At 42.5% G+C, this 25,448-nt stretch overlaps 1 protein-coding gene across 5 annotated transcripts in view; it reads right to left on the bottom strand.

Annotated features, from left to right (window-relative positions):
• The window catches only part of ABHD12 (abhydrolase domain containing 12, lysophospholipase), a 454,310-nt gene that overhangs the window by 76,645 nt on the left and 352,217 nt on the right, over positions 1 to 25,448 (bottom strand). For all 5 annotated transcript variants that reach the window (XM_086927196.1, XM_086927195.1, XM_086927194.1 and 2 more), the window contains 2 exons: positions 20,453 to 20,490; positions 11,495 to 11,574 (listed from right to left, as the gene is read on the bottom strand). In XM_086927196.1, coding sequence (XP_086783322.1) covers positions 11,495 to 11,574; positions 20,453 to 20,490 — 118 coding nt within the window. The remainder of the gene's footprint in view (positions 1 to 11,494; positions 11,575 to 20,452; positions 20,491 to 25,448) is intronic.

The following is a 25,448-nucleotide window of genomic DNA, read 5'->3' as shown; positions in this document are numbered from 1 at the left end:
CTCCTTTTTAATTTATACCTGACTCCCCTCATTCGGGCTCATGCGAGGGTGTAATGTGACTGCATTTAACTACGCTGAAGATATCCAGCTGGTCTTTGACATTGACGCCTCCACACAATCCATTTATAATTTTCAGTCTACCTTATGTCTTATTAGTACCTGGATGGAAAACAATCACTTAAAGCTTAACCCCGACAAGACCGAGCTGGTCTTGTTCGGTGGCACTTCCAATCCCTGGAACTCTAACTTTTGGCCTCGTGACCTTGGTTCCCCGCCCTGCCCAGTTAACTCAGTAAAAAGCTTAGGAGTCATCATTAGTAAAGACCTCTCCATGAAGCCTCAGATTAGCGCTGTGGTTTCTCCCTCTTTTTTTCATCTTCGAAAAATCCGGAAGATCTCTTGATTTTTAATTGATTTTTAACTTCGGAGGCCCTGACCCTGGCTTTGCTGGCCCTGGTGGTCTCTAGGCTTGATTACGCCAACTCCCTCTATGTTGGCATCCCGGCGTACCAGCTGAATCGTCTTCAGCTGGTGCAAAATCAGGCCGCAAGACTAGTCTTCCATCAGCCCAGACACTGTCATGTTCGTCCCTTACTCAAATCCCTACACTGGCTCCCAGTGGCCAAACGCAGCGAATTCAAACTTGGCTGTGTTATTTTTAAAGCCCTGGCTGCAGTGGCGTCACTGGGGTTGGTGTCACCCGGTGCGGGTAACTCATGGTGTCACCCCCTCACGACTTAATGCATGGACCACCTCTGTCGGAAATGTACGGCACTAGGTACTGTCTTACTCCCTCTAGCTCCCTCTCTCTGTCTAGCTCCCTCTAGCTCCCTCTCTCTGTTTTACTCCTCTAGCTCCCTCTGTCTCCCTCTCTCTGTCTTACTCCCTCTAGCTCCCTCTCTCTGTCTTGCTCTCTCTAGCTCCCTCTCTGTTTTACTCCCTCTAGCTCCCTCTGTCTCCCTCTCTCTCTGTCTTACTCCCTCTAGCTCCCTCTCTCTCTGTCTTACTCCCTCTAGCTCCCTCTCTCTCTGTCAAACTCCCTCTAGCTCCCTCTCTCTCTGTCAAACTCCCTCTAGCTCCCTCTCCCTCTGTCTTACTCCCTCTAGCTCCCTCTCTGTCTTGCTCCCTCTAGCCCCCTCTCTCCCTCTCTTACTGCTTCTAGCTCCCTCTCTCCCTGTCTTACTCCCTCTAGCTCCCTCTCTCTCTGTCTTACTCCCTCTAGCTCCCTCTCCCTGTCTTACTCCCTCTAGCTCCCGCTCTCTCTCTCTTACTCCCTCTAGCTCCCGCTCTCTCTCTTACTCACTCTAGCTCCTTCTCTCTCTTACTCCCTCTAGCTCCCTCTCCCTCTGTCTTGCTCCCTCTAGCTCCCTCTCTCTTACTCCCTCTAGCTGCCTCTCTCTGTCTAGCTCCCTCTCTCTCTGTCTTGCTCCCTCTAGCTCCCCCCTGTCTCCCTCTCTCTGTCTTACTCCCTCTAGCTCCCTCTCTCTCTGGCTTACTCCCTCTAGCTCCCTCTCTCTCTGTCTTACTCCCACTAGCTCCCCCTCTCTGTCTAGCTCCCTCTAGCTCCCTCTCTCTCTTACTCCCTCTAGCTCCTCTCCCTCTGTCTTGCTCCCTCTAGCTCCCCCTCTCTCTCTATCTTAATCCCTCTAGCTCCCTCTCTCTGTCTATCTCCCTCACTCCCTGTCTTACTCCCTCTAGCTCCCTCTGTCTCACTCTCTGTCTTACTCCCTCTAGCTCCCTCTCTCTCTCTGTCTTAGTCCCTCTAGCTCCCTCTCTTTATGTCTTACTCCCTCTAGCTCCTTTTAGCTCCCTCTCTCTTGCTCACTCTAGCTCCTTCTCTTTCTCTTACTCCCTCTTGCTCCCCCTCTCTCTGTCTTGCTCCCTCTAGCTCACTCTCTCTGTTGTACTCCCTCTAGCTCCCTCTCTCTCTCTGTCTTGCTCCCTCTAGCTCCCTCTCTCTGTCTTACTCCCTCTAGCTCCCTCTCTCTCTGTCAAACTCCCTCTAGCTCCCTCTCTCTCTGTCTTACTCCCTCTAGCTCCCTCACTCTGTCTTGCCCCCTCTAGCCCCCTCTCTCCCTCTCTTACTGCTTCTAGCTCCATCTCTCCGTTTTACTCCCTCTAGCTCCCCCTCTCTCTCTGTCTTGCTCCCTCTAGCTCCCCCTTTCTGTCTTACTCCCTCTAGCTTCCTCTCTCTCTGTCTTACTCCTTCTAGCCCCCTCTCTCCTACTCCCTCTAGCTCCCCCGTTCTCTCTTACTCCCTCTAGCCCCCTCTCTCTCTGTCTTGCTCCCTCCCTCTCTGTCTTACTCCCTCTAGCTCCCTCTCACTCTGTCTTGCTCCCTCTAGCTGCCTCTCTCTCTCTTACTCCCTCTAGCTCCCTCTCTCTATCTAGCTCCCTCTCTCTCTGTCTTGCTCCCTCTGGCTCCCTCTCTCTGTCTTACTCCCTCTAGCTCCCTCTCTTTCTGTCTTCCTCCCTCTAGCTCCCTCTCTCTCTATCTTACTCCCTCTAGCTCCCTCTCTCTATCTAGCTCCCTCTCTCTCTGTCTTGCTCCCTCTAGCTCCCTCTGTCTCCCTCTCTCTCTGTCTTACTCCCTCTAGATCCCTCTCTCTGTCTAGCTCCCTCTCTCTCTGTCTTACTCCCTCTAGCTCCCTCTCTCTGTCTAGCTCCCTCTAGCTACCTCACTCTCTGTCTTACTCCCTCTAGCTCCCTCTCTCTATGTTTAGCTCCCTCCCTCTCTCTGTCTTACTCCCTCTAGCTCCCTCTGTCTCCCTCTCTCTCTGTCTTACTTCCTCTAGCTCCCTGTCTCTCTGTCTTACTTCCTCTAGCTCCCTCTCTCTCTGTCTTGCTCCCTCTAGCTCCCTCTCTCTTATTACCTCTAGCTCCCTCTCTCTCTGTCTTGCTCCCTCTAGCTCCCTTTCTCTCTATCTTACTCCCTCTAGCTCCCTCTCTCCGTCTAGCTCCCTCTCTCTGTCTTACTGCCTCTAGCTCCCTCTGTCTCCCTCTCTCTGTCTTACTCCCTCTAGCTCCCTCTCTCTCTGTCTTTCTCACTCTAGCTCCCTCTCGCTCTGTCTTTCTCACTCTAGCTCTCTCTGTCTTACTCCCTCTCCCTCTGTCTTACTCTCTCTAGCTCCCTCTCTCTCTTTGTTACTCCCTCTTGCTCCCTCTAGCTCTGTCTTGTTCTCTCTAGCACCCTCTCTCTGTCTTACTCCCTCTAGCTCCCTCTCTCTATGTCTTACTTCCTCTAACTCCCTCTCGCTATGTCTTGCTCCACCTAGCTCCCTCTCTCTCTGTCTTACTCCCTCTAGTCCCCACTCTCTGTCTAGCTCCCTCTCTCTCTCTGTCTTACTCCCTCTAGCTCCCTCTGTCTCCCTCTCACTCTGTCTTACTCCCTCTCTCTCTCTGTATTACTCCCTCTAGCTCCCTCTGTCTCCCTCTCTCTCTCTGTATTACTCCCTCTAGCCCCCTCTGTCTCCCTCTCACTCTGTCTTACTCCCTCTCTCTCTCTGTATTACTCCCTCTAGCTCCCTCTGTCTCCCTCTCTCTCTCTGTATTACTCCCTCTAGCTCCCTCTGTCTCCCTCTCTCTCTTACTCCATCTGTCTTCCCTGGATTTGCATAAACAAGAGTGCGAGCAACAGGTGGCACTGCAGTGAAGAGCAAGCTGAAATTTGGAACTGGTTCACTGGAAAACTGGACTGTGCAAGATACTGAAAAATAGGAAACCATGCACCCTCAGATGAGCTAGGCTGCTATAGAGTTGCCTTGTGAGCAAAGAAAATTGCAGTCAAGCATTGCAGATCTCCCGCGAGACGCTGGCGAGTGTGAACAGCATGAGGAACAAGCTTGCACAGGGAGCGACAGTAAAGGTGAGAGCAGAGGCGAGGCTGCAGTGCAGATTGGTGTCACCCCTTTGTGTTGGTGTCACCCGGTGCGGTCCGCACCCCCCGCACCCCCCTAGTGACGCCACTGCCTGGCTGGCCTGGGCCCTCTCTTTATATCCTCTCTTCTTCATCGTTACTCTCCTCTGCGTATTCTCCACTCTTCTCACCTGGCTCTTCTCACTACCCCCACATTCAACCACAAAAAACATGGCGGTCTCAGACTTTCATTTCTTGCCCCATCCAGGTGGAATGCACTGCCCCTGGAGCTGAGACTCACTCCTTCTTATCCCCACTTCAGATCCCTTCTGAAAACTTTTCGCCAAGCCTATGTATAAATATTTTTCCTCCCTGATCCTTCTGAAATCCACCACTCTGCTTCTATGTTTTGCTCACCTGTGCTCACAGCGCCATGAAACCGTACGTTGTAAATGCGCTAAAAAAATATTTTTAACATCCAACTCATACAGTGCACGTTGCTCACACTGAATAGTGGCTTCATCTGAATCTGACTTCAGCTTAATATTATGGCCTATGACACCGTAATGTTACTCAAAAAGTAAAACATACTAAGATTACTTTCTTCAAACTGCCGCCCTTTGCAGCAAGTCTCTTTTTATTATCCTGAAAGGCATGAAGTCTTTCTGGAAGAAGATCACATGCCGACTGCCGCGACAACATAAGACGCCGGCTGACTTTGTGTGGCCTCCGACTGCATGCTGCACCGGAAGAGACTTAGTAGAGCAGCTTATAAGCGCCACACGTGAATGCTGATATCACTTTCTTGTCATTTCCCCTTCTGTGTCCTCAGACATAGAGCATGAGCAATTTCTGGTAAAAGTGTGCTGATCACTAACAAGGATCCCTTTTAGAAGTTCAAAAGAGATCAGTCCGCAAAATGAGGAGGGCAGGTAATGACATATGTTGTTGGCAAGAGCATCCTTCAGAAAGAGCGTCAGGGAAGGTGAGTAACTTGTTCTTCTGATACTTCTAACCACAGATTCCTCACCTTAGAATTGACACAAAAGCAGAACCTCCCCCAGGTGGTGGGTCTGTGGGCTGGGCTCAGACCAAAAAAGTGTTGCAGAACTGAGTGGGTGAAGACTCCTTCCCGCCGAACATGGTGCTCAAGGCAGTAGTGCTTCCTGAAAGTATGCACCCATGTCTAGGTTGTCACCTGGCTGGTATTAAGGACAGACACGCCTGTGCCAACTCAGTAGTAGTGACCCTGGTATTTGTGGAATAGGACCTCTGACATTTTGTGGCTGCTTCTTCGCCAACATAAAACAGATCTTAATAGAGAGTACTATCCCCCTTAACAAGGTCTTCTTTTGCACAGGCTTCCCTTTCTTTGCCAGGGAATACCCTCAAAAACTTGATCTTTCACTGATGGTCCTTGGTACAATCTATGTAAAAGCTTAAAGTCCTTTTGGGGTTCAACCGATGGACCTCTCCTCCTCTTTCAAGGTGATGGATAAACCAGTGTGAACAGGAGTCATGACATTTGGTAAGAAGGCCACCTGAGTCCTCACACCAATTTGAACAAAAATAATGTGGTGAAGTACAATTGCACTGACAGTGGAGGTCCTAGTATGGCATCACAAATGATTTGGAAGGAAATATATCCATCAAGCATTGAATAAATCTCATCAATCAACAGGTGATTTAAAGAAGTATGATTGGCCCGGAAAATGGTCGAAAGGACTGACAAATAACATTTTACAGTGCCCTCTGTAATGCCTTGCTGGGCTAAGGATAAAACAAACAAAAGAACCATCAGACAGCTTCGCTTTGTAAGGGGTCAATGTCTCAGTCAACAAACCAGGCTACAAACTTGTTCCAGTGTAGATGGGTTTCATTGTGGGATGTCTGCTGTGGAGGATGACAACTAACACCTTAAGTGGCAGATCAAAAGCAATCAAATGGCACCACTCAATTTACAGACATTAAAGTGTAAGTTGTGCAGATTTAGATTGAGGACTCTGCCCAGCTGCTCTGACAAAAGGTCATCCTGAAATGGTAGCCGGATCGGTAGACTAATGCAAATACTCTGCAGTTCTCTGTACTACACACTTTTGGCCCAATGCAGGGTCACCACGATGACTTGGACCCAGTTATTCTTGATCTTCTTCAGAACCAACCTAGTAGTGATGCATCTGTTACAACGGACTGCTCAGTCTGATTGGTCTGCCGCCACTACAGATCTTGAACCATCTCTTTCAAGACTTGGATTGTGTTAAAATGGCGACTTCAATGCTGAGGTCACTGGTGTTTCGGGTCCCACTGCAGAGCTCTCACATGTCACCTGGTGTAATTGACATGGATGATACACAAAGCTAAGAACACAAGATTAGGAGTTGGAATCCAAGATAGGCCTTAGGCCCCTGTTTCGGAACAAAGAAATAGAGACACTAAGAACCTGGAGGGGATCGGGAAGCACACTCCGTTCATCGCATCACGGCACCAAATGCGGTGCTCGTTGTCGGGGATGATAAGTCTCTTGTGTAATGCACACTGGGAACACGGGATCCACATGCCTACCATTGTTGCTGTGGTGGGGTGTCCTCTAACTTATGACTCACGGTCCTTTTATCATCGGATTCTCTACCATGGTTATTCTTCCATTTATTGCACTGGGCGGACTCATATGCACCACATGGAATTTGATTACATAACATACACTGCTTTTGCCAGAGGTAACTTGAGGCACACTAAAATGTGCATTGTGGCTTCTTTAAAGGTTTTGATAGACTGTAGGGTTGATGATGGCCAAGGAATCTTGGGGAGCTTCTGGAACAACTAAGGAATCGGAAAAACTTTAAACTTTATGAAGTGGGAATTACATCCCGGAACTCTTGCGCCTTCTTTTTAGATTCAGAGTAGGGGGATGGGTTTGTGTCCCATTCCGAAATTTTTTGCATGCATTTGGATTCGAATTTACCAGTAGATTTTAAGCAGGGGGTGGATTTGTCAAGGGAAAGGTTCCATGAACGGGACTGCAACTTAGAGAAGGATCTACGCAACAGCAGCAACTTTTCTTGTGTTCAGCATCACACAACTTTGCCTCCTCATCGTGAATTGTCTTTGGGCGTATGTTGGCACACTTACCACATGATACTGTGTCATAAGGCCAGGTACCAGAGGCACACCTCTTGTATATCTATGAAAAACACCTGCTTCGTGCACTTGCTGCATGGATTCATTGTATGACATTCGTGGGTGCAGACATAATTCTCTAGCATACTAAAGAAACGTTTTGCAGTCATCTGAAAACTGAAAAAGCTGGGAGCTGAGCTCTGGGTCAGCATTGGAAGGTGTGGAGAGAAAGGAACTGACATCCGCGGGCTACCATAGCACTTCTAGGCAGCTCTGCTTCGTCACATCTGGGGCAGAGCCACAAGATGCACTGAAGCACTGCTGCAAAAGACACAACAGTTTGGTGCCTGGGGCCTATATACGTTGTGGAGGAGTGTGGCTCAATGGTTAGAGCGGCAGACCCTGATGCAGAGTTCTGGCCTGGGACCGGGGTTCAATTCCCGCCTCAGCTGGTCTTGGGCTCAATTTCCTCGGACCTGACAATTCTCGCCTCGGTGCCTATTCTAATCTCGGGCCCCACGCTGCAACTCTGGGCAATAGCTTGCTTAACCTCCACACCGGCCCCAACAGCGCTAGGATGCCTGGCTTCACCCTGGGGGTGCCCAGGAGTGGACTCCTCACAGGGAAAGCCAGGAAGGGTTCCACAGCGGTATGAGTAATAGCGCCAGGAAACTGCTTGGTGACAGTGCGCTCTACAAATGCCTTGACAAGAATCTGCAGTTAGAAGTGTCCATCAGAACACAAGTTAAAATCTCGATATCGTATTGTACCAGATTAAAAACATATTTGCCACCAGTAGACTCTGTACTCTTGGAGAAAACACACCATGATCCACAAACACAGGCTGATAATATTCATTTCTTAATGAGAACGAGTTGTTTACCGCAGATATATTTCCTTGGCATATGGGTGGGTCTCCCTACTATTGATCCCATCAGTAAGATTTGCACAATGACATCCAAATCTAAATTGTGTTCTTTTTGCTTGCTTTGTTCTGTCAGGGTCCAAATCGAAAAGTTTGCACATACAGTTTCTCTGAAACATTAAATCCTTGGCGGGTGTACATGAACGCATTATTTCACCATCTGTTGCAGCTTTTTGCTATTGTAGTTTTACATTTTTTAATAGCTTACCACAGTTTTAACTATTGTTATATATAACATGGTCTTGCATTGTAAGGTACAATTAGCTATTTATGGCTAATTCAGGGTTGTTTAAGCTAGTTTGTGGATGAAGCTGTGATGTTCTATTGTCGAGGGCAAAAACACTTATAAATAAATATATACATTTATAAAGCATGTTATGGTTCAATAATGCCATCAAGGAGCAGTATTTACTTAAAAAACCACAAAGCCAAAGGTAGGGTGATTGGTAAATATGGCAAGAACCTTGAAATGGCCTTGCTGGTCCACAAAGCACGTTGCCCTTTATGTTTTTTAAATTACGTTTCCTTTAATACAGCTAGCAAGGAAAAGGAAAATGTTTATTAAAAACGATACATGATCTGAAGAAAGGACTGCTGTTAGATTATCTGCAGTATAAAAATTAAGAGAAAGATATTGAATAATATTTGGGTTTTTTTGGAAACCATGCCTTGTGTTAAACACATTCTGTCTGTAGAGGTACAATTGAGATCTAGATGTTTCAGCTAACAATAGGCCCTGGTTGCAATTAGTATGTTTAGGTTTTATTCACCTCTCAGGAGGAAGGCACTAATTAAACAAGGAGCAGTGGTTAAGCTAAGGAAAGCGTTTTGGTGGTTTCTTAATCTAAATGCAGTGAGGTGCACAGATACTCTTTTGTACGAGGGAAGGGAAAAAAAACTGACACTACATCCTCCACCCCCAAAAAAATAAAATCCCAAATTAGTGGATATAATGCATTTTCATGATTTACGGAAAAGATTTCGTGGGCATGACATCACATGATAAAATAATTGCATTTATAACTACAGAGCAAATGTTCCTGGTTCTGGTTAAATACCTTTGTTTAGGATTGCTGCACATGGCATCACACCATGGCATAAACCATATAAGCAGAAGTGCAGATTAAGAAGCTATTTATTGTCACTGCTGAGTGAGGCCAGGGGCACATTGACCCATCTGAGGCTCCGTCTCCATGAAGTATGGGCCCTCCACACACTCGCACTCGGGCAGGAAGGGTGGCAGCAGGGCTTATGGTAGATGCATCTACAACGAAAATCAATAAGGGACAACCCCATTTTGGCTGATTCGCCATAGGTCCTACGCCAGACTATGTGTGCATATATAATTATCAACAAGGCCATAGTAGAATCCACTATAAGGTAATTCTTTCTTTATACTGCCTTCATAGATTCTTTACACACTTAAGAGAACTAAGGAGAAAGCATAAGACACTGGTTAGACAAGGTCCCGAAGAATGCATATGAACCTTATGGCAATCAATATAGGAAGAAACATGCTGACCATTATTAGTTAGGTGGGAAGGATCCTTATAACCTTACCCTGTTCGTTTTTAAGCTTGTGGCTTCACGAAAATACTTAACAAAACAGATCAACTGTTTACGTTACACAATTATAACAAAAATAAGATAACACTATGCAATCATAAAACCTTGCACCTAAACAATTAGAAAAAGCTCAAGGTGAGTCCACCCTCCCATCAGCACCCAGCTTAACACAGTAGAAAAGCAGAGTCAAGAAATAAGCAGGAAGTGTAACATCACACAACACACGAAGGAAGACAGAAAACTGAGGAGAAAACCTCTGGATGATTAGTGAAATGAAATCCTGATTTCCCTTAGGACAGAGTCAGATCCATTACAGGGCTAGTACAGAAGTTAACTCAAAGGATACACAATATTACAATTAATACCCTCTCGTCTACCAGAACGGTCTTCAATATCTCCAGTGGATCGTTTGGTTTCTATAAACATGGTTTAACTTTACATAAAGCACTGTTTAAAAGCACCATCATTACCCCCACGTTCAAAAAGGTAAGGGTGTGAATTCTAAGAAACACGGTTCACATGAATAAATGCATTATTCGTTTATATTTAGATTGTAATTACGACACACAGGGCCGGCTTTAGTGCTGGCGGCGCCCAGTGCCACAATCACTTTCTGCGCCCCCACATCCCATTGACCATCTCCTCAGATTCTCTCCCTACCACCTGCAAAAGTGTCCTTCATCTCTCCTATCATAAGATATTGCTATACACAGCTCCCCCCTGAGGTCACAGCACCCCCCTCCACAGGTCAGTGCCCAGTGCGACTGCACCAGTCGCACTGCCCTAAAGCCGGTCCTGACGACACAACACGATATGAGCATGGAAAACCAAACAATACCAATAAAAACGGTTTTAAATAAATAATTTGTTTCAAGGTGAGGCATGCCACCTTAAGTGGGCATGGTGTTTCCATCTTTTTTAACGAAAACCACTTACCAGGGTTTCCTTTTACACAAGAGTTCACAATTTAAGAAGGACATTCCTTTCTACGCTTCATTTTAAGGAAGGGGGGATATTTAAAAGTGCGAACAAGACCCAAAGGTTTCAGAGCGCTTTCCATGAGCACCAGTTATTCTACAGACGGGTACATTCGTTTTGTTAGGCACGGGGAGGTTAAGTGATTTGCCCAGAATCACAGGATGTTAAGCGTCCCTGCCAAGACTCGAACCTGGTTCACCAGCTTCGAGGTGACCTCTCTAGCCATTAGGCCACATCCTCTCATTGGCCGTGGTACTTATGTTTTGGACTTAAGGTATGGGGGGGTGGAGTGCATTCTACTCCCTCACCTCAACAGATACATTTCCCTCCACGCACTCAACAACAGCAATACATTGAATATTACACGCTGCACATTTCATATTTATTAAAGCTATATGTGTGTGCATAATGTTTAAGGGGGGGCCTAAGTACGAGTAAGATGATATCTGCATTTAACAGTATATCAATCTCTCCACCATCCCTCTGCATTGTATTATAATATGTGCAACGGTTCAAACTGATACTATTGAAGAGTACTTTACATAAAGGGAACAATCATTGAGAAACAAAAAAGGAACCTTGTCTAGAGCTGCTTCATTATGGAAACTGGGCAGGCAATTCACCCAACCATGCCTGCTAGAGTAAAGTATAGGTTCCGATCCCACTGGTACAGAACCAAACACAAACAACCTCCACCAAAAACAAAGTAAGTGCCTCCTACCTATCAATATAAGCACTTGGGAAGCGTGTGTGGACCAATTGAGATAATCCGGTGTTAGAAAAGAGCAAATCTATCATCAAAGTCTACAAAAAGCCAAGCATTTAGGAACATTTACTTTCATCACCCCAACACTGGAAGGCTTCAGTGCCTCACCATCTCCCGAGGTACATTTGGCAGGCTGCCTGGAAAAAGGGACAAATATGGCAGAAGACCATATTCCATAACATCTTTAAAGATCTTTAAATAAGACATCTGAAAGCGGATTTAAAAGAAAATACATACCCATCACCACCTACATAGGTGCTGCAGAGAAAAAAATTAACTGTACTTACCACTGAAAAGGGGTGACTTTTAGCCTCTTCGCGTATATTAGTGAATGGAGATTCTAGTATCAGAGCTTCTGGGGGCGTTTCTGAAAAAAAAATTAACAGTCATAATTGAGAAAACATAACATCCTTCTAAACAATCAAGTAGACAGTGAAGGATAACGGTTTACAATATTTGAGCAACATGATGCATAGAAACTTAGCATCATATCAGAAACCTTATTTACAAACCAGGGTGACTCAAAAGAACATACTGTTAAGAATAGGGTGTCGACAGAACAAAGAAAAAATGGAAAATTGTGTATGCAATGTTTTAAACAAGTGTGTTTTCAGATATTTTATCAGAGTGCACAATATAGCTGGGTAGGAAAGCTTCTGGAATTTAATAAGAAACATATTCTTTTCTTAACACGTTCACTGTGGTTTAGACTGGTTTTAATTATCCAGAAACAACTTAAAAGTTCAAAGAACTCCCTCAGAAAGGCTAAGTGGAGTGGCAGGAGCCTTTCCTACCGGGCATATGCCTTGCCTTCCTCGATTAGCTCTCACTCTAACAGAGGTTCTGTAATGAAGCTGCTTAAAACCAGGTTCTTTTCCCCTTAGTCTTAGTACTTTTCTCCCAACTTAGCTGAAGCCTTGCTTTTTAGCGTCAAGACGCCTCAGCGCGCGTTGCGCTTCGGAAATGTTTTCTACCTGCATAACAGGATGTCCCCAACTGCAGCACATCTTAAGGATACAGTGATCAGCCATCAAAGAACTGCAGTCAAGGAAGAGCAAAAGGACCCTTTTGCTAAAGCAATGTGTTACTGAGACACCAGAGAAATTGAGGAGAGGACTATGCCCACACCAGGGCGGTCAATTTTTCAAACTGCTTATGTGTGACACTCCTACATGTGCAGTGTGGTTATGTCAGACATTTTCATGATCTATGTGTGACACTTGTGACAATTTATTGTGCGCAGAACTCGGGTAAAGTTTTTTGTTTGTTTTATTTTTAAACCCTTTTTTACAGTATTCAACACTTCCAAATGATCTAGGATGTAAAGGTGCAACAACTACCTCACTCTTTCTGCATTAAAATCTCCATTGGAAATGTATGTTAATTTCCCTCCCTCTTCAGACAAACTTTTGCCTCTATTCTTTCCTGGAGCTCTCTCTCCACCACTACTAGTCATAGTCTCCGAGCCATCAGGCACACTTCACTGTATCTTCTACAGCCACATCATTTGCTATTTCCAATGCCATATTTATGAGCTACTTGCTCATCTCCAGCTGAAATGTATTTTCCTCCATCCCCTTTATCAAATACCTCCCTCTTGACCTCTATTTCTTTAATTTTAGGGCTAAATCTGCTCCACTGGGCTATTGGTGTAAACTCTGAAACATGATAAGTAAAACATTATCACTTTATCAAAACATTTTATTAGATTTTTTTAATTTAATTTTTTTCATTATTGATATAAAAAAGCGTTAAAAACCATTCATATTATTGATAATTTACCCGTCTTTTCCGTCTTTATGCATTGTATAAGTGAACAAAAGTCATGTACATTTTTGCACACAGAGTAGAGTTTTCTCAAAGAGACCCCTGTCAATTTACCACACAATCGTACTGACCTATCACATCCACATTCATACTCTTCCGTACCATCCACACTAACAACTCACCCAAGGGCACATACACATCCTGGTCGAAAAAGGGACAGAGATGTTTTAAGTCTCTGTGACTGTGTTGTGGGCTGGGTGCATTCACAAATGTATTTGACAGGGGTCTCTGAGTGTTTGGTTTGATTGTCCTCCTTTTCTCCCAGACCTAAAATTGAATTATTAGAATGGGTTCCCTTTCCCTTTTCTAGTAGTTTTCCTCCATGGTCATTTGATTTCCACAACCTCAGACTAGCGTAAAGCGCAGAGGAGATTAGGGCGCTCTCTAATCCTTTACAGATTTCAAGGGGCGTCTACAAAGCACAAATACTGGGTTTGCTAATGAAGATTCTTTGTAGTGTTTTTGAAAGAATTTAACAAAATTTGAGTCACTTTGTCTCCAACAAACCCGAACATAGAAAATGTAAACATACCCATAGGCACGAGAAGCCTTGACCCCCAGAAAGGGCTGTTTGTTTCACTGAACGACTCCAAGTTTATGGGCAGTTTTAATTAGGGACCAGGTGCATTGTTATACCTCTAGCTACCAAGAAGCAAGAGGCTCAAGGAACTAGAGCCCTACCTGAAAATCTGCATGGCCATCTCATTAAATGTAGTAATACCTGCAAAAGACCCTGTAAGATAGTCTAACCCAAGATGAGTGACACCAGGAACGGTTACTATACATGGAACGGCCTAATCCATGTTTGAGGCACCCATGCTGCATACACGCAATTGCTTCCCTGCACCATTAGCCCAATGGGGGAAGGGAGAAGATGTCTAGAGGTTTAATGGTGCGAGGAGAAACAAAGGGCGATGTGCATTCTCCACCACTGCAGAACATCTGTTGGTTACCTGGGCGATGGAAAGGTTTGTGGATTTCACAAAGGTGGCTTTACATTTGCAGCAGAAAGATCAATATAGCGAACAGGTAGAGCGGCATAAATTTCAATTAAGAGAAGCATTAGTAAATCCATTAGGACTGTGCTACCTCAGGTGTACATGTTTTTTCTTTGATGTAACTGGACGTGGATTAGCTTAAAACCCGACATCGTACAGGATTTAATGGGATACTTATGACTTTTTTCATTAGCTGCAGTTGTCAGGAGCAATATTTTCCCTGAAGTATAAAAGCATGAAGGTACGTATAAAGAAATTGTGTGCCACAAAAAATAACAAACATTGGCAAAGCCAATTGATCTGACCGTGACAAGTGAGTGTGATGGTTACATTATTTCTAATTGTTTATTGCAAGCGTATACCATAAAATCAAAAGAAAAAGATTCATACGTGCCTCTACCTAAAGATGGTAGCCATCAATGTAAACCTGAAATTTAGAAAACTAATCAAGACATATAGTTTTTATAGAAAAGCGTGAATGCTTCCTAGCAGTGAGGCATACTTTACAGAAACCTTACTTAATGAAAAACCACAGGAAAATATGATTCTTACTGGAGTAAAGAAAATGTACTATTGACTCTGAATTATGGTAACGTGTAAAAATAGTTTAAACAGATAAAGATGGCTTAAAAGAAAAAGGATAACAAATAGAAAGTAAAAATGCACTAACATGGTAATGTACTGGATCACCACCCTCGCAGTGAGGTGTGCTTACTTATTTTTAGGCAGATATGCAAAACATGCAATTGACAGCTGAGAAGACCAATGGAGCAAGAGGGCTGACTAAAAGCCTATTATGTAGAAAAATATGTACTTTTATTATATATTTTTTTATGTGATGAGGCAAGAGCATTTGGTAGGCAAGACATAAAAAACTGGTTGCACTGCAGACCAATATTTGTACCGCACAAGATGCCATGCCAATCAAATAGTATTGATCAGTAAGCAAATTTTCATAGTAAATCATATGAAAAAAACAAATATGATCTGTTTTAAATACTGTGCGAGGATATGATGGCCATCACTGTTTGTGTGCCAGTTAACAGTCTATTAAAATTACTTTGGTTGCTTTCAGGCCAGGGCCAGGGCAGCTCAGCGAGCCAAAGAAGCAGCCCTATACCTTGTAGCGCACCAGGAGGGACCGGACGGCCAGAATGGCCAGCCTTGCTTGCTCCTGCAGACGTACTACCACTTTGCTTGAAAAGGCCATTATCATTATTCTCTCCGAACTATCTAAAATACTTTTTAATTATACTACAGAGGAAATAAGCATGCAAAAGAAAGTGTTACATACTATGGCCCCGATTCACAAAGCTAAATACTTAGGTCCATATTTTCTCCTGTATATCTACCACTAAACCTATGTATAACTCCACTTTTTCGCTATTCACGCTTTTAAATAGATTTACACATAGGTGCAGACTTGCAGGTCTTCACCCCACTCCAATGAGGGGGTGGAGCCTCCCACAATGGTATTTACGACTGTAAAGTTAGTACAAGTAACTATGACTGTACTGTATGTTACACCCAGTAGGCACACGTATCTGCTACTGGGGCGGAGACCTCCGCTAGGACATAAAAAGCAACTTATGGGGAAGCATATGGAAATTCGATAAGGTTGTATTTTTAATATAGTTATATTTATTGTACTGCATAATATGCATGCAGATTAATTTGAGATATTTATTATTAACCTGGAATGAATTAAATAATATTTTACAGCATATTAACTCTTCAAATTTAATGTTTATTGAATAATTCAATTAATATATTGATTAATTTTATAAATAATATTCAATATTTAATAAACTAGGTTAAACATTACATATTTAATTAAGAACATTTCACTTTAAAAAAAAGCTTACCATTTTGGCGTGTGTTTTTAATGTTTATTAACAGGTGTGAAAAAAATGTAATGCTTATACATTATTTTGAATGCATTTAAAATAGTTACCTTTATGAGTTTAAATGTTGAACTAATTTAATTAATTTAAACTTATTTCATAAAGAGAGTCATTTCAACTCCCCATCTCTGTTGCTTTCTATGGGATTGTGTATTGCAGTACTAGCCGTTGGCCATGTGTGGGGCTCCACTTACTCCAAGGCTGGGCTGGTGTACATTTACACCTGTTGTGACAGCTTGAAGGCTGTAATGACTATAAAAATATTTGGTGAATTGCAGCTGTCCTGTGTGTGTGTGTTTTGAATTAGCATGTCCCTCCAAAAACCCTCCTGAAATTCCTTAAACCCTTCCCATAGGTTAGTATTTCCCATTTATTAATCCATGTTTCTCCCACATTTACTACTAAAATCTACACGTAAGTGTTTGGAGATCACCACATACATGGCAAAGATCTCTGAGCAGAAAAGATAGGAGAAGCAAAGGTCTCTGGTTGTAGATTGGTGATTTGCATTTTGTAATAAGTTAGTACTTTATGTGCTGTAGTCTGTCAATCGGGCCCCTGATGTTCCTAGACTAAGATTAGTTTGAAATGAGAGAGGATGTGGTGGACAAGCTTCCAGTTTCCAGGTTTGTCCTACATTTGGGTGGTCTGTCCAATTGGCTGCACTTGGCTAGTGTAGCACTTTAAATATCCTGCTTGGTGCTGCCCAAAGTAAGCTTCCTGTCAGGACACAGGCAGCCAGTATTTTCATTTTAAGGGGAAAAGCCGGAAGTAGAAACCATTTCCTTAGGTCATGGGGCAATAGGGGCTAATGGGTAAGATCCATGGTGGACAGTGTTGTTTACCATTGGTGTTTCAGGTTTTAACACTATTTCACACCAGTTGCATGATGGAAGTATTTATCTCGTAAACGTGTCTCTTTATAAGTGCCAATCCCAAGAATTCAGTGCTTACTCCAGAATGTGAATAAGGAGTTATAACTCACCTACAGTACGAGGCAGTAGTCAGGTTCGATAAACTCAATATCTGGCCGAGTGATATATTGTAAAAGGACTTGATTTAGAGGAGTGGGATACAGAATTAAACTTAAAATGCGTTTTGCTATTTATAATTTTCCCACTCCCCAACCTATGTCTGCGTCCGCGCACCCAAAGTGTCTACATGCGCACAAAGAGTCGGGCTAAAAAAACAGGAAAAATGGTCACCCTAATTTGCACCAACTGCATCTTGCACAAAACACGAATTTACAGACTTGAAAATCTAATTTACAACTTGAGAGATATTTTGTAAATGTAACCCTCCTGCTGTGGAGATTCCCATTTGTTCAGGTGTGAGCTTAAGCAGTCTGATAAATCCCTACATCAACCTCTTTCTTCGTTTCTGATTTCGTCACTTGCAATTATTCTATCAGTGGAAGCATCTGCATTATGTGCATGGTTCAGAAATTCAGGACGCTTGGCATAAAGAATGTGGCCAAAGAGGTTTATGACGCTATGCATTTACTACTGCACGGTTTTGTAATTGTATTTATATAGCGCTTTCTACCAATGGTGAGGCATTGAAGCGCTTTACGGACAGTAGCATTCTATCCTGGAACCCAGGATTAGCGGCTAATCCATAGGTTATTGAATACTATTGTTGAGTTGGGATTAGTCATGTGCTCTAGGTGAACCATTCCAGGCAGTTTGCATGCTGCTCAAATGATACAGCTACTTTGAAACTTGATATTTTAAATACTTCTGAATGTGTTATTGTAGATAATGAGCTATGTATCTTGGCATATGTATTAATATTTTCTTCACGTAAAGTATATTGCGCGTGAGCTCAAAATCGAACATTACAAATAAATCAATATGTAATTTACTGCGTGTTTGCATTTTTAAACTATACGCAGCATACCTGAATATGGTTATACCTCGGAACATATTTTTATAATTCTTTGATATACAGCATACTTCTTAAAGAGCAATGCATGATAAGCTGTTCAGTTTGACGGAGTGAAGCTGATACGAATAAGTAACTTTGATGTTTCAGTAGGGTTTCTAGATGTTATGGAGATACTTTGTTTCGCAAAATGCGCTACTAATGACCAAATTGATGAATTCTGGGAATTGTAGCCCTGAAAATAATGATTTATAAAACAAAGGCTTTATGAAATTCTTGAAGGGTGGAAGGATGACTCATCATTTAAATAAGAAGGAGCAAGGTTCTCTTGGCTATGAGAAGGGCAGCAACATGTGTCAAGGTCAGGGAGGACAGACTGTCCTAAAATTAAATCTGGATGGCGGCAGCAGCAGTACATGGGGGCCTAAGTGCGTTAGTATAACGCCTGGTGCGTGGTAATTGGCATGACTTGAAAAGCATTGGACTCGCATGAAGGTGGGGAGCACAGACGGGTAACACGGGACAGAATGATTTGTTCTTATGCAGCATCCCTACCTAATTTGCCTCTCACGGTCGCACATGCAAAGCGCGAGTCTGGATAGGAACTGAGCCATGACCTTACTAGGGCTCGCCCAGTTGGTACTCGCATGCCTTTGGAAGCCAGTGAGCATGAGATGGGTTTGGGTGGGAACCCCTGCTCAAAGCGTGCCCTTCTTTGTCCTACAAAGTAGATTCTGGGTGTTTTGAAGATTTTGCCCAGGTTACAAACCTTGAGTGTGCTTCTATATTTATGCCTATTAGTAGGTAACTGTGCCTGCAAGGGATTTCATTCAATGAACTAAGTTAAACAATTTGAAACAAATAACTGAGTTGTTGAACCCCCGCTGGTGACTCTCAATTGAACAATCAAAACCTATAGTTGTCTGTTTATTTCATGGTAAATCAACAACAGATAATCTCAGAACGGGTATGGATTTTTCAAAGTATAAACTTATTTAATGTGAACAAACAAATAGGGTACAGCAGTTGGCGGCATCCCGGTCTGTTACAAGATTCACAGGACTGGTCATGTCAGCAACTTCCGTTATTACCCAAGCGACATCATTTTACTAATTTGAACATCATTTATCATCATATTAGTTCTGCTTAAGAAATGTTTATTTCAGTTTAAGAATGTTTAGTTCTGCCTAATAAGTGTACATACTACTTATGGGTATATTATACTATGTTTAACATGTATATAGGTCACTGTATAAATAAGAAAATTTTTATCATAACTTTCTACAATTGCTTCACTATTGGATTAAATATATATATATATATTTTTATAAACCATGAAAACAAATAAATTAGCTTAAAGTACAGCAACACTTGAAATTCTGAGTTTATTAAATACAAGTTAAATCTAGATATATTACCTTCCTTGCACATATATACCTTCCATGTACTTGTGTATCTTCATATTTATTACTTTAATCCTAATTCAGCATTTCCAATGCACTACTCTATACTCACCCTATACCTCTCTCAATACATCCTCTACCATCATTTTCTTACTCATCCCAACCCCCATTCTTTTACTGTGATCCCCAGAATACCCCTTTCTAGACTCTTCCCTTTTTTATGCCTCCTTGCCTCATCTCAAACCTCTTTTACTATTGAGATCCCCAAAATAAACCTTTCTAAACCATTCTCTCTGGCTCTTCCCTCTCCACCTCCCCTTTACTCATCCCAAAACTTCTCCTGCTGCCATGATCTCCAAAAACACTGTCTAGACCCTTCCCTCTTCTATCCGTTCACTATCCCTTTCAATCCAACTAACAGACTCACATGTCCACAGCTCAAATTAATTTCATATTTCCCTACACTAATTCACCACTAATCATGTTTTAAGTTTCGGAGAAGCGTGCTACTCCCTGCCTCATCAGCGGTAACAAGCGCTATGTAAATGCAAACCTATCCCTCCACTATCCTTTTTCAATCCAAATAACAGACTCACATGTCCACCACTCAAATTAATTTCATATTTCCCTATACTAATCCACCACTAATCATTTTTGAGTTTCGAAGTAGCGTGCTACTCGCCAAAACCCACTTTGATGCCTTGTCAGGGGTAGTAAGCGCTAAATAACTACAATTGCAATTTAAATTTTGGCCTTGCGAGTGAAGCCATATGGATTAATGACCCTTGTAATGACCACTTTCTTGGTGTACGTGCATACACAAGCACATATAGCCTGCTCTGCCTGCACATCAAGCGTGCATGACTTAAATGAGAAGTACGCCACAAAAGCTGCCAAGCCTAGGAGAAAGATTCAAAGGCGAAGAAAGTAAACATGAACAAAATAGCTCTTAGGCTTTGCTGAACATGGGAGAAGAAGAACCCAGAAGGCAGAAAAGGGTAAACTAAAATGCATGGTGGAAATGCAGCGCTTTGGTTATAAAGCTAAGCAGAGCAGCTTCCAGGTCTGCCATAGGGTGGTGGTACGCACACATGGAGAAAGGGACAGAGTCGGAACATGGGAGTAATCTTCCTTGCACTCTCATAATATTGCTCATGTTGCATGCATCAAACTTTGAAAAAAAAACGTCTTTATAAGTGAAGGAAATAGCTTTCCGATTACGCGCTTACCTCTTTCACAAAGACGTCTCACTAAGTTCGTTGCAACGCTAGAAGAAAACAAAGCAGGTGTATTACACTTTGCTTGCACAGTTAAGATACACAGCTACACTGAAACAGGGGCGCAACTAGAATCAAACTTCAGGGGGTGTGGGGGGCTAATACGTTGATTAGAGGAAGTGGAGACATAAGAGCCAAATCAAAATTACGTATGGGGGGCTCCCTTCGTTTTTCTGATACTGTGCATAAAAACACTGAATTATTCTGTGAGACTACATGCGGAAAATAGTGTATTTCAAAGCACATTGGGTCAGTGACATTGGTCATAATTTTGGAACTCTACCATAAGGAATTTTAGCACAGTGAATTACAAATGTTCTATGTCAATACATATTAGGCCAGTAAACCTGGTGCAATGTCAAACACCAGATTCTATTTTACATAACAATCTCTGGCAAATCATACACTCCAAACACTCTGGGCCAGTTATGTCAACCTAACTAGTCCTATAAAAATATTTTATAGCATAATTGAGCATCCTTCCCCCAAAGAAAGGTTTGGAAAAATAATGCAGTTTATGCACATTTATATAGTTACAGCTCTGTTCATGCTTCACTTACCTGTACACAATACTTTTATGTTCTTTTTCGAATATGATTTTAGTATAGCAAACAAATGTGTTGTGGTTTGGGGGAGGCTGTCAAATATCTTAGCTCTACAGCACATAGAATGTTGAATAAATATTCTTAGGTACTTTGCGACAACTCCACCAAATATTTTGGGATTTGAAATGCTTGAGTAGTCATTTAAAGTGAAACACACCCCCGGTTTGATAAGATTTGCTCTAATATACATTAAGGATAGAAACTGAGCACACACCTTTGATTGTCCATCATAGCTCCATATCACGCATAGGTGACAATCTAGGCTTACCAAGCGTAAGAGATGTTGACCTAGTTTACCATTTGATTCTCATCATACTGCACTCAGTACCCCTTGCCTAAGTGGAAGGATGAATGAATGAATGAAATATGTTTGTATAGCGCAAAACAGCTGCTCCATAAGGAGCCCCCTGGCAGTCGGTGAGGTTAAGGCGCAGTTGCAGAATTAAACAGAGGAGGGACCAGTCAAGATTAGTTCTTTCTAAAGAGGTGGGTTTTAAGAGGCTCCTGAATGAGTTCTCTGATGTGGCCCCTCTAGTACGATCCGGTAGAAGATTCCAGAGCTTTGGCACCAAGTAGGAGAAGAAGCGCCCACCTGCTCTGGTCTTTTTGATCTTGGGAATGTAGAGCAGGTTATGGTTGGCTGAGCACAGAGCTCTGGGAGGCAGGTATCTTTTGATTTTGCCACAGATATAGACGGGGCCTTTCAATTGGGTGGCCCTGAAAGTTAATGTCAAGGCTTTGAATTCTATTCTTTGCTTGACAGGAAGGAAGCCAGTGGAGTCTTTTTAAACTATTCGCGATAGAATGTCTTTTGGAATGTTAGGAACTAATCTGGCTGCCGCCTTCTGGACTCGTTGTAGTCTGTTTAACAATACTGGAGGAGATCCCAGGAACAGCACATTGGCATATTCAAGTCTCGACATGATTAATGCATGAACAATGATCTTTCCGGTGTGTTCTGGCAAGTTTCTTAAAAGAGAGTGAATTGTCTGACTTGACCACCAAGAGTTTTGCAGTAGTGGATGGTGACGGGGAAGGGAGGGTGGGGGGTGTGAGTCCCATCTCAGGAGGCAACAGGTGGGACAGATCTTGTATGAAAGGGAGTCGAAAATCAGGATTTCGTATTTATCCCAGTTTAAGCAAAAACAGCTTTTGTGCATCCAACCTGCAACTGCAGAGCGGCAACCCTGAACGTTGCTGGGACTGAGGCATCAAGGTGTTAAACAGAGCTTAAACAGATGTTAAAAGGTGTTAAACAAAGCTTAAACAGATGCTGAACACGTGTTAATCAGATGTTAAATTGGTGTTAAATAGAACCTTCAAAGACCTATTTCTTTTCTTTAAATTACATTTCAGTCCCTGTACCTAGTCACTGGGCAGCAAATAAGTAGCTGTTGTAGAGCTAAGGATGGGTCAAGGGATCAACATGTGATGCCCCTTCAACTTTTTCTGGCAGTTTAGGGAATAAATGCCATGGCACCTCAGGCCTAATATCCAAACCTGCAACATGTCCTGAACACAAATGGGAGCAGATAATTAAATAGTATTAACATTCTTGAAAATATTTTGCAACAGTGTTTGAAGAATGACAATGTGTTTACTGATAATAATGTTTGCATATTTGTATTGATTTCTTGTGTGAAGCAAATGACGTAAGAAATAAGACTTCATGGGATGGAAGCTTAGTACCACCATGACGAAGTAATCAAAGAAAGAACTTTGGATACATAAGACTGCCTTCTAATAAGAATGGTGGGGCTACATTAGAACAATTACAAAACGTTTTGGAGTAATCATAACAAGAGAAAAAGACTGGGCTGCAGACAAATTAGTCTCTACTTTGTTGTGGCATGCAGGAAATTGGGCACAATCGATAGGCCCTGCAAACCTAATCTCAACCTCATCTGAGGTGACATATTGGCTCACATGAGAAGGAAGCAATTACGCAGAGACTGAAAATATTTTCACTTAGTATTATCCATATTATGCACTGCCCTTCCTGCTTACATATCATTCTGCCCTATAAACTACTGCTGAAGACAAGACGTATCTAACCATGCGGTCCTCTTTCCTCAAAGAAGCTATCTTCATCTTCTACGTTCTCTGCTGCTGTCTCCTCAGCTAAATGTAACTGTAACAGGGAGGATCATAAGAGGTCTGCATTGAGGCCCTGTGTAGAAGGTGGGTAGCTCCTCCTTCCAAGGGGCTCTTCTTGGCCTGCCCTTGTATTTCCTGCTTTCAACATACTTGATAAGCTGTTTATCTTTCAAAGCACTTTTCATTACCCACAGGAGAATCTAAGGAAAGCATCACTGATACACACAGACTAGAATGCCAGCCTTTAAACTGGCACCCAAGCCCTCTGTCATTTCCTTCAGGAGGATACACACTGATGGAACTTCTGTGTCTGTCAATAAAGCAACATTTTAAAATTCACTCCCAACAAAGATAAGAGACACCCCAAACCACCTCAGATTCATGAATGCAGTAAATACCTGACTGTTCTGTAAAATGTGACACCCCTACTGCAAAGCAGTCCCAGATCCTAATAATCCCATAGAGTTGAGTCACTCACCTATGCACTAGCAGTAGGTATTTGCATCCCTCACTCCTCTTGGCTCCAAACTTAAGTGCATCTGAAATAACACTTGCATTATATCAACCCTCTGGTTATCATGCCCCACACCAAAATGCCTCCTTGAAAGGGACAAACACACCAATGTTATCTATGAGCATTGCTGACTATGTGTCTTACTGGTCTTTGCTTCATTTCATATACATATACGCTGCGTCACAGCAGGAGCGCCCGAGGAGTCCCAAGGGCTGATACCAATACTCTTTCCATTCAGGTCACACTATAAGCCAACAGTTTTTCAACAAAGCACAACCAACTGAATAACTTGCTACCTGCCCACAAAGAAACACTTCAGGCCACAATATAGTGCAATGTGTCTATTACTTGTGAAACGGAACATAATTGAATATATGATTCCTCAAACTATTGTACGTTTCGAAAGGTAAATGTAGATTAATTCAAAATAATGACCAAGTGAACCAACAAATTAGATTTAAACCTGTGACTATACCATTGCATCAAAGAACAAACATTTAGATCAGTGAATGCCCATTCAGAATAAAATACGCATTCGGAAAATACTGGCACTGCCTCACAAATGTATGAAGCAACTAAACAAGTACGAAGTGAGCAGACAATGGAAAAGCCATGGTGCTTCAGAGAGACAATAATGCATGCATATATCTTTTCCCCAGAAAACATTGAACATTATGCTCATTAGACTGCACAATTTTGTACTGTGCACTATGTAATTCTAATTAGGCCCGATTACAAATGCCCTGGGAGAAAGTGTGATATCTATTGCACGTTAAATTAGATACTGAGGGTATCTAAATTTATTTTGTGTGATAAATAGCATCAATTATGGGTTTTGTCTGAAAATTGACCTAAGATACAGATTTTAGTGTTCCATGCAACAAAAGCTAAAGGCATTTATCCCCCAGCAAAGACTTTCCCAGGTACATTTTGGCAAGGCAAATCTGTTTGAATATACCTGGGAAAAATGTTGTGGGGCTTGCAATTTGGATATGTCCTGTACCAGGAGTTACCATACATTTCAAAATTGGGGGATTAAACTACTCAAGTTCTCATAACACAAAGCTTTAAGGATAGTACAAAGGTGTGCACTATAAATGACAAAACGTAAAGAATATTTCTCAAAAGATTTCGAAAAGCATCATTGATGGTGCTTTTAAAGCCATGAATCTAAATTACTAACCATTACTCCATAGCGCACAACATAATGAACATGACTGTCAAGTGCTGTGATTTTCTAAAAAAAAAAGAGGCATAACTGATGCCATTCTGTAATTTTGAGACTTATTTATGGGGTTCTAGAATGCAACACATTGTAACCTTAGCATTGCTTGAAAACTGTTTTTTTTCAAACTTTATTTTCCAGTTTCATTGTACAATAAAGGTAAACAATATCAATGCGGTACATCAGGCAACACAATTGGAAGACTGGTCCAAATAGTAAATGAATTTAGCCGACTGCACGGCCCTGGCTCGTCCTACCTGAGATCTAAAAGCAGGTCAAATAGGCATGTTATGCAGTTTTACTCACTACATTGTACGTTCAAACTAATGATTCGTACACACAACAGCAAGATAAGTTGAGGGCGAATTAAATAACAGGACTCTCATGACAATACTACAGCCCCTCACCCCACCCCCTCTGGTACTATGCCGCTCTCAATCTGTGTAGCGGAATCCCGGCACCTCTCAGCAATATATGCCCTGTACGGGCCCCGTATATCTAGGAGCT

Source organism: Lissotriton vulgaris, chromosome 6, assembly GCF_964263255.1.
Source record: "Lissotriton vulgaris chromosome 6, aLisVul1.2, whole genome shotgun sequence".
NCBI classification, from domain to species: domain Eukaryota; kingdom Metazoa; phylum Chordata; class Amphibia; order Caudata; family Salamandridae; genus Lissotriton; species Lissotriton vulgaris.
This window is presented reverse-complemented; position numbering and strand designations above follow the sequence as displayed.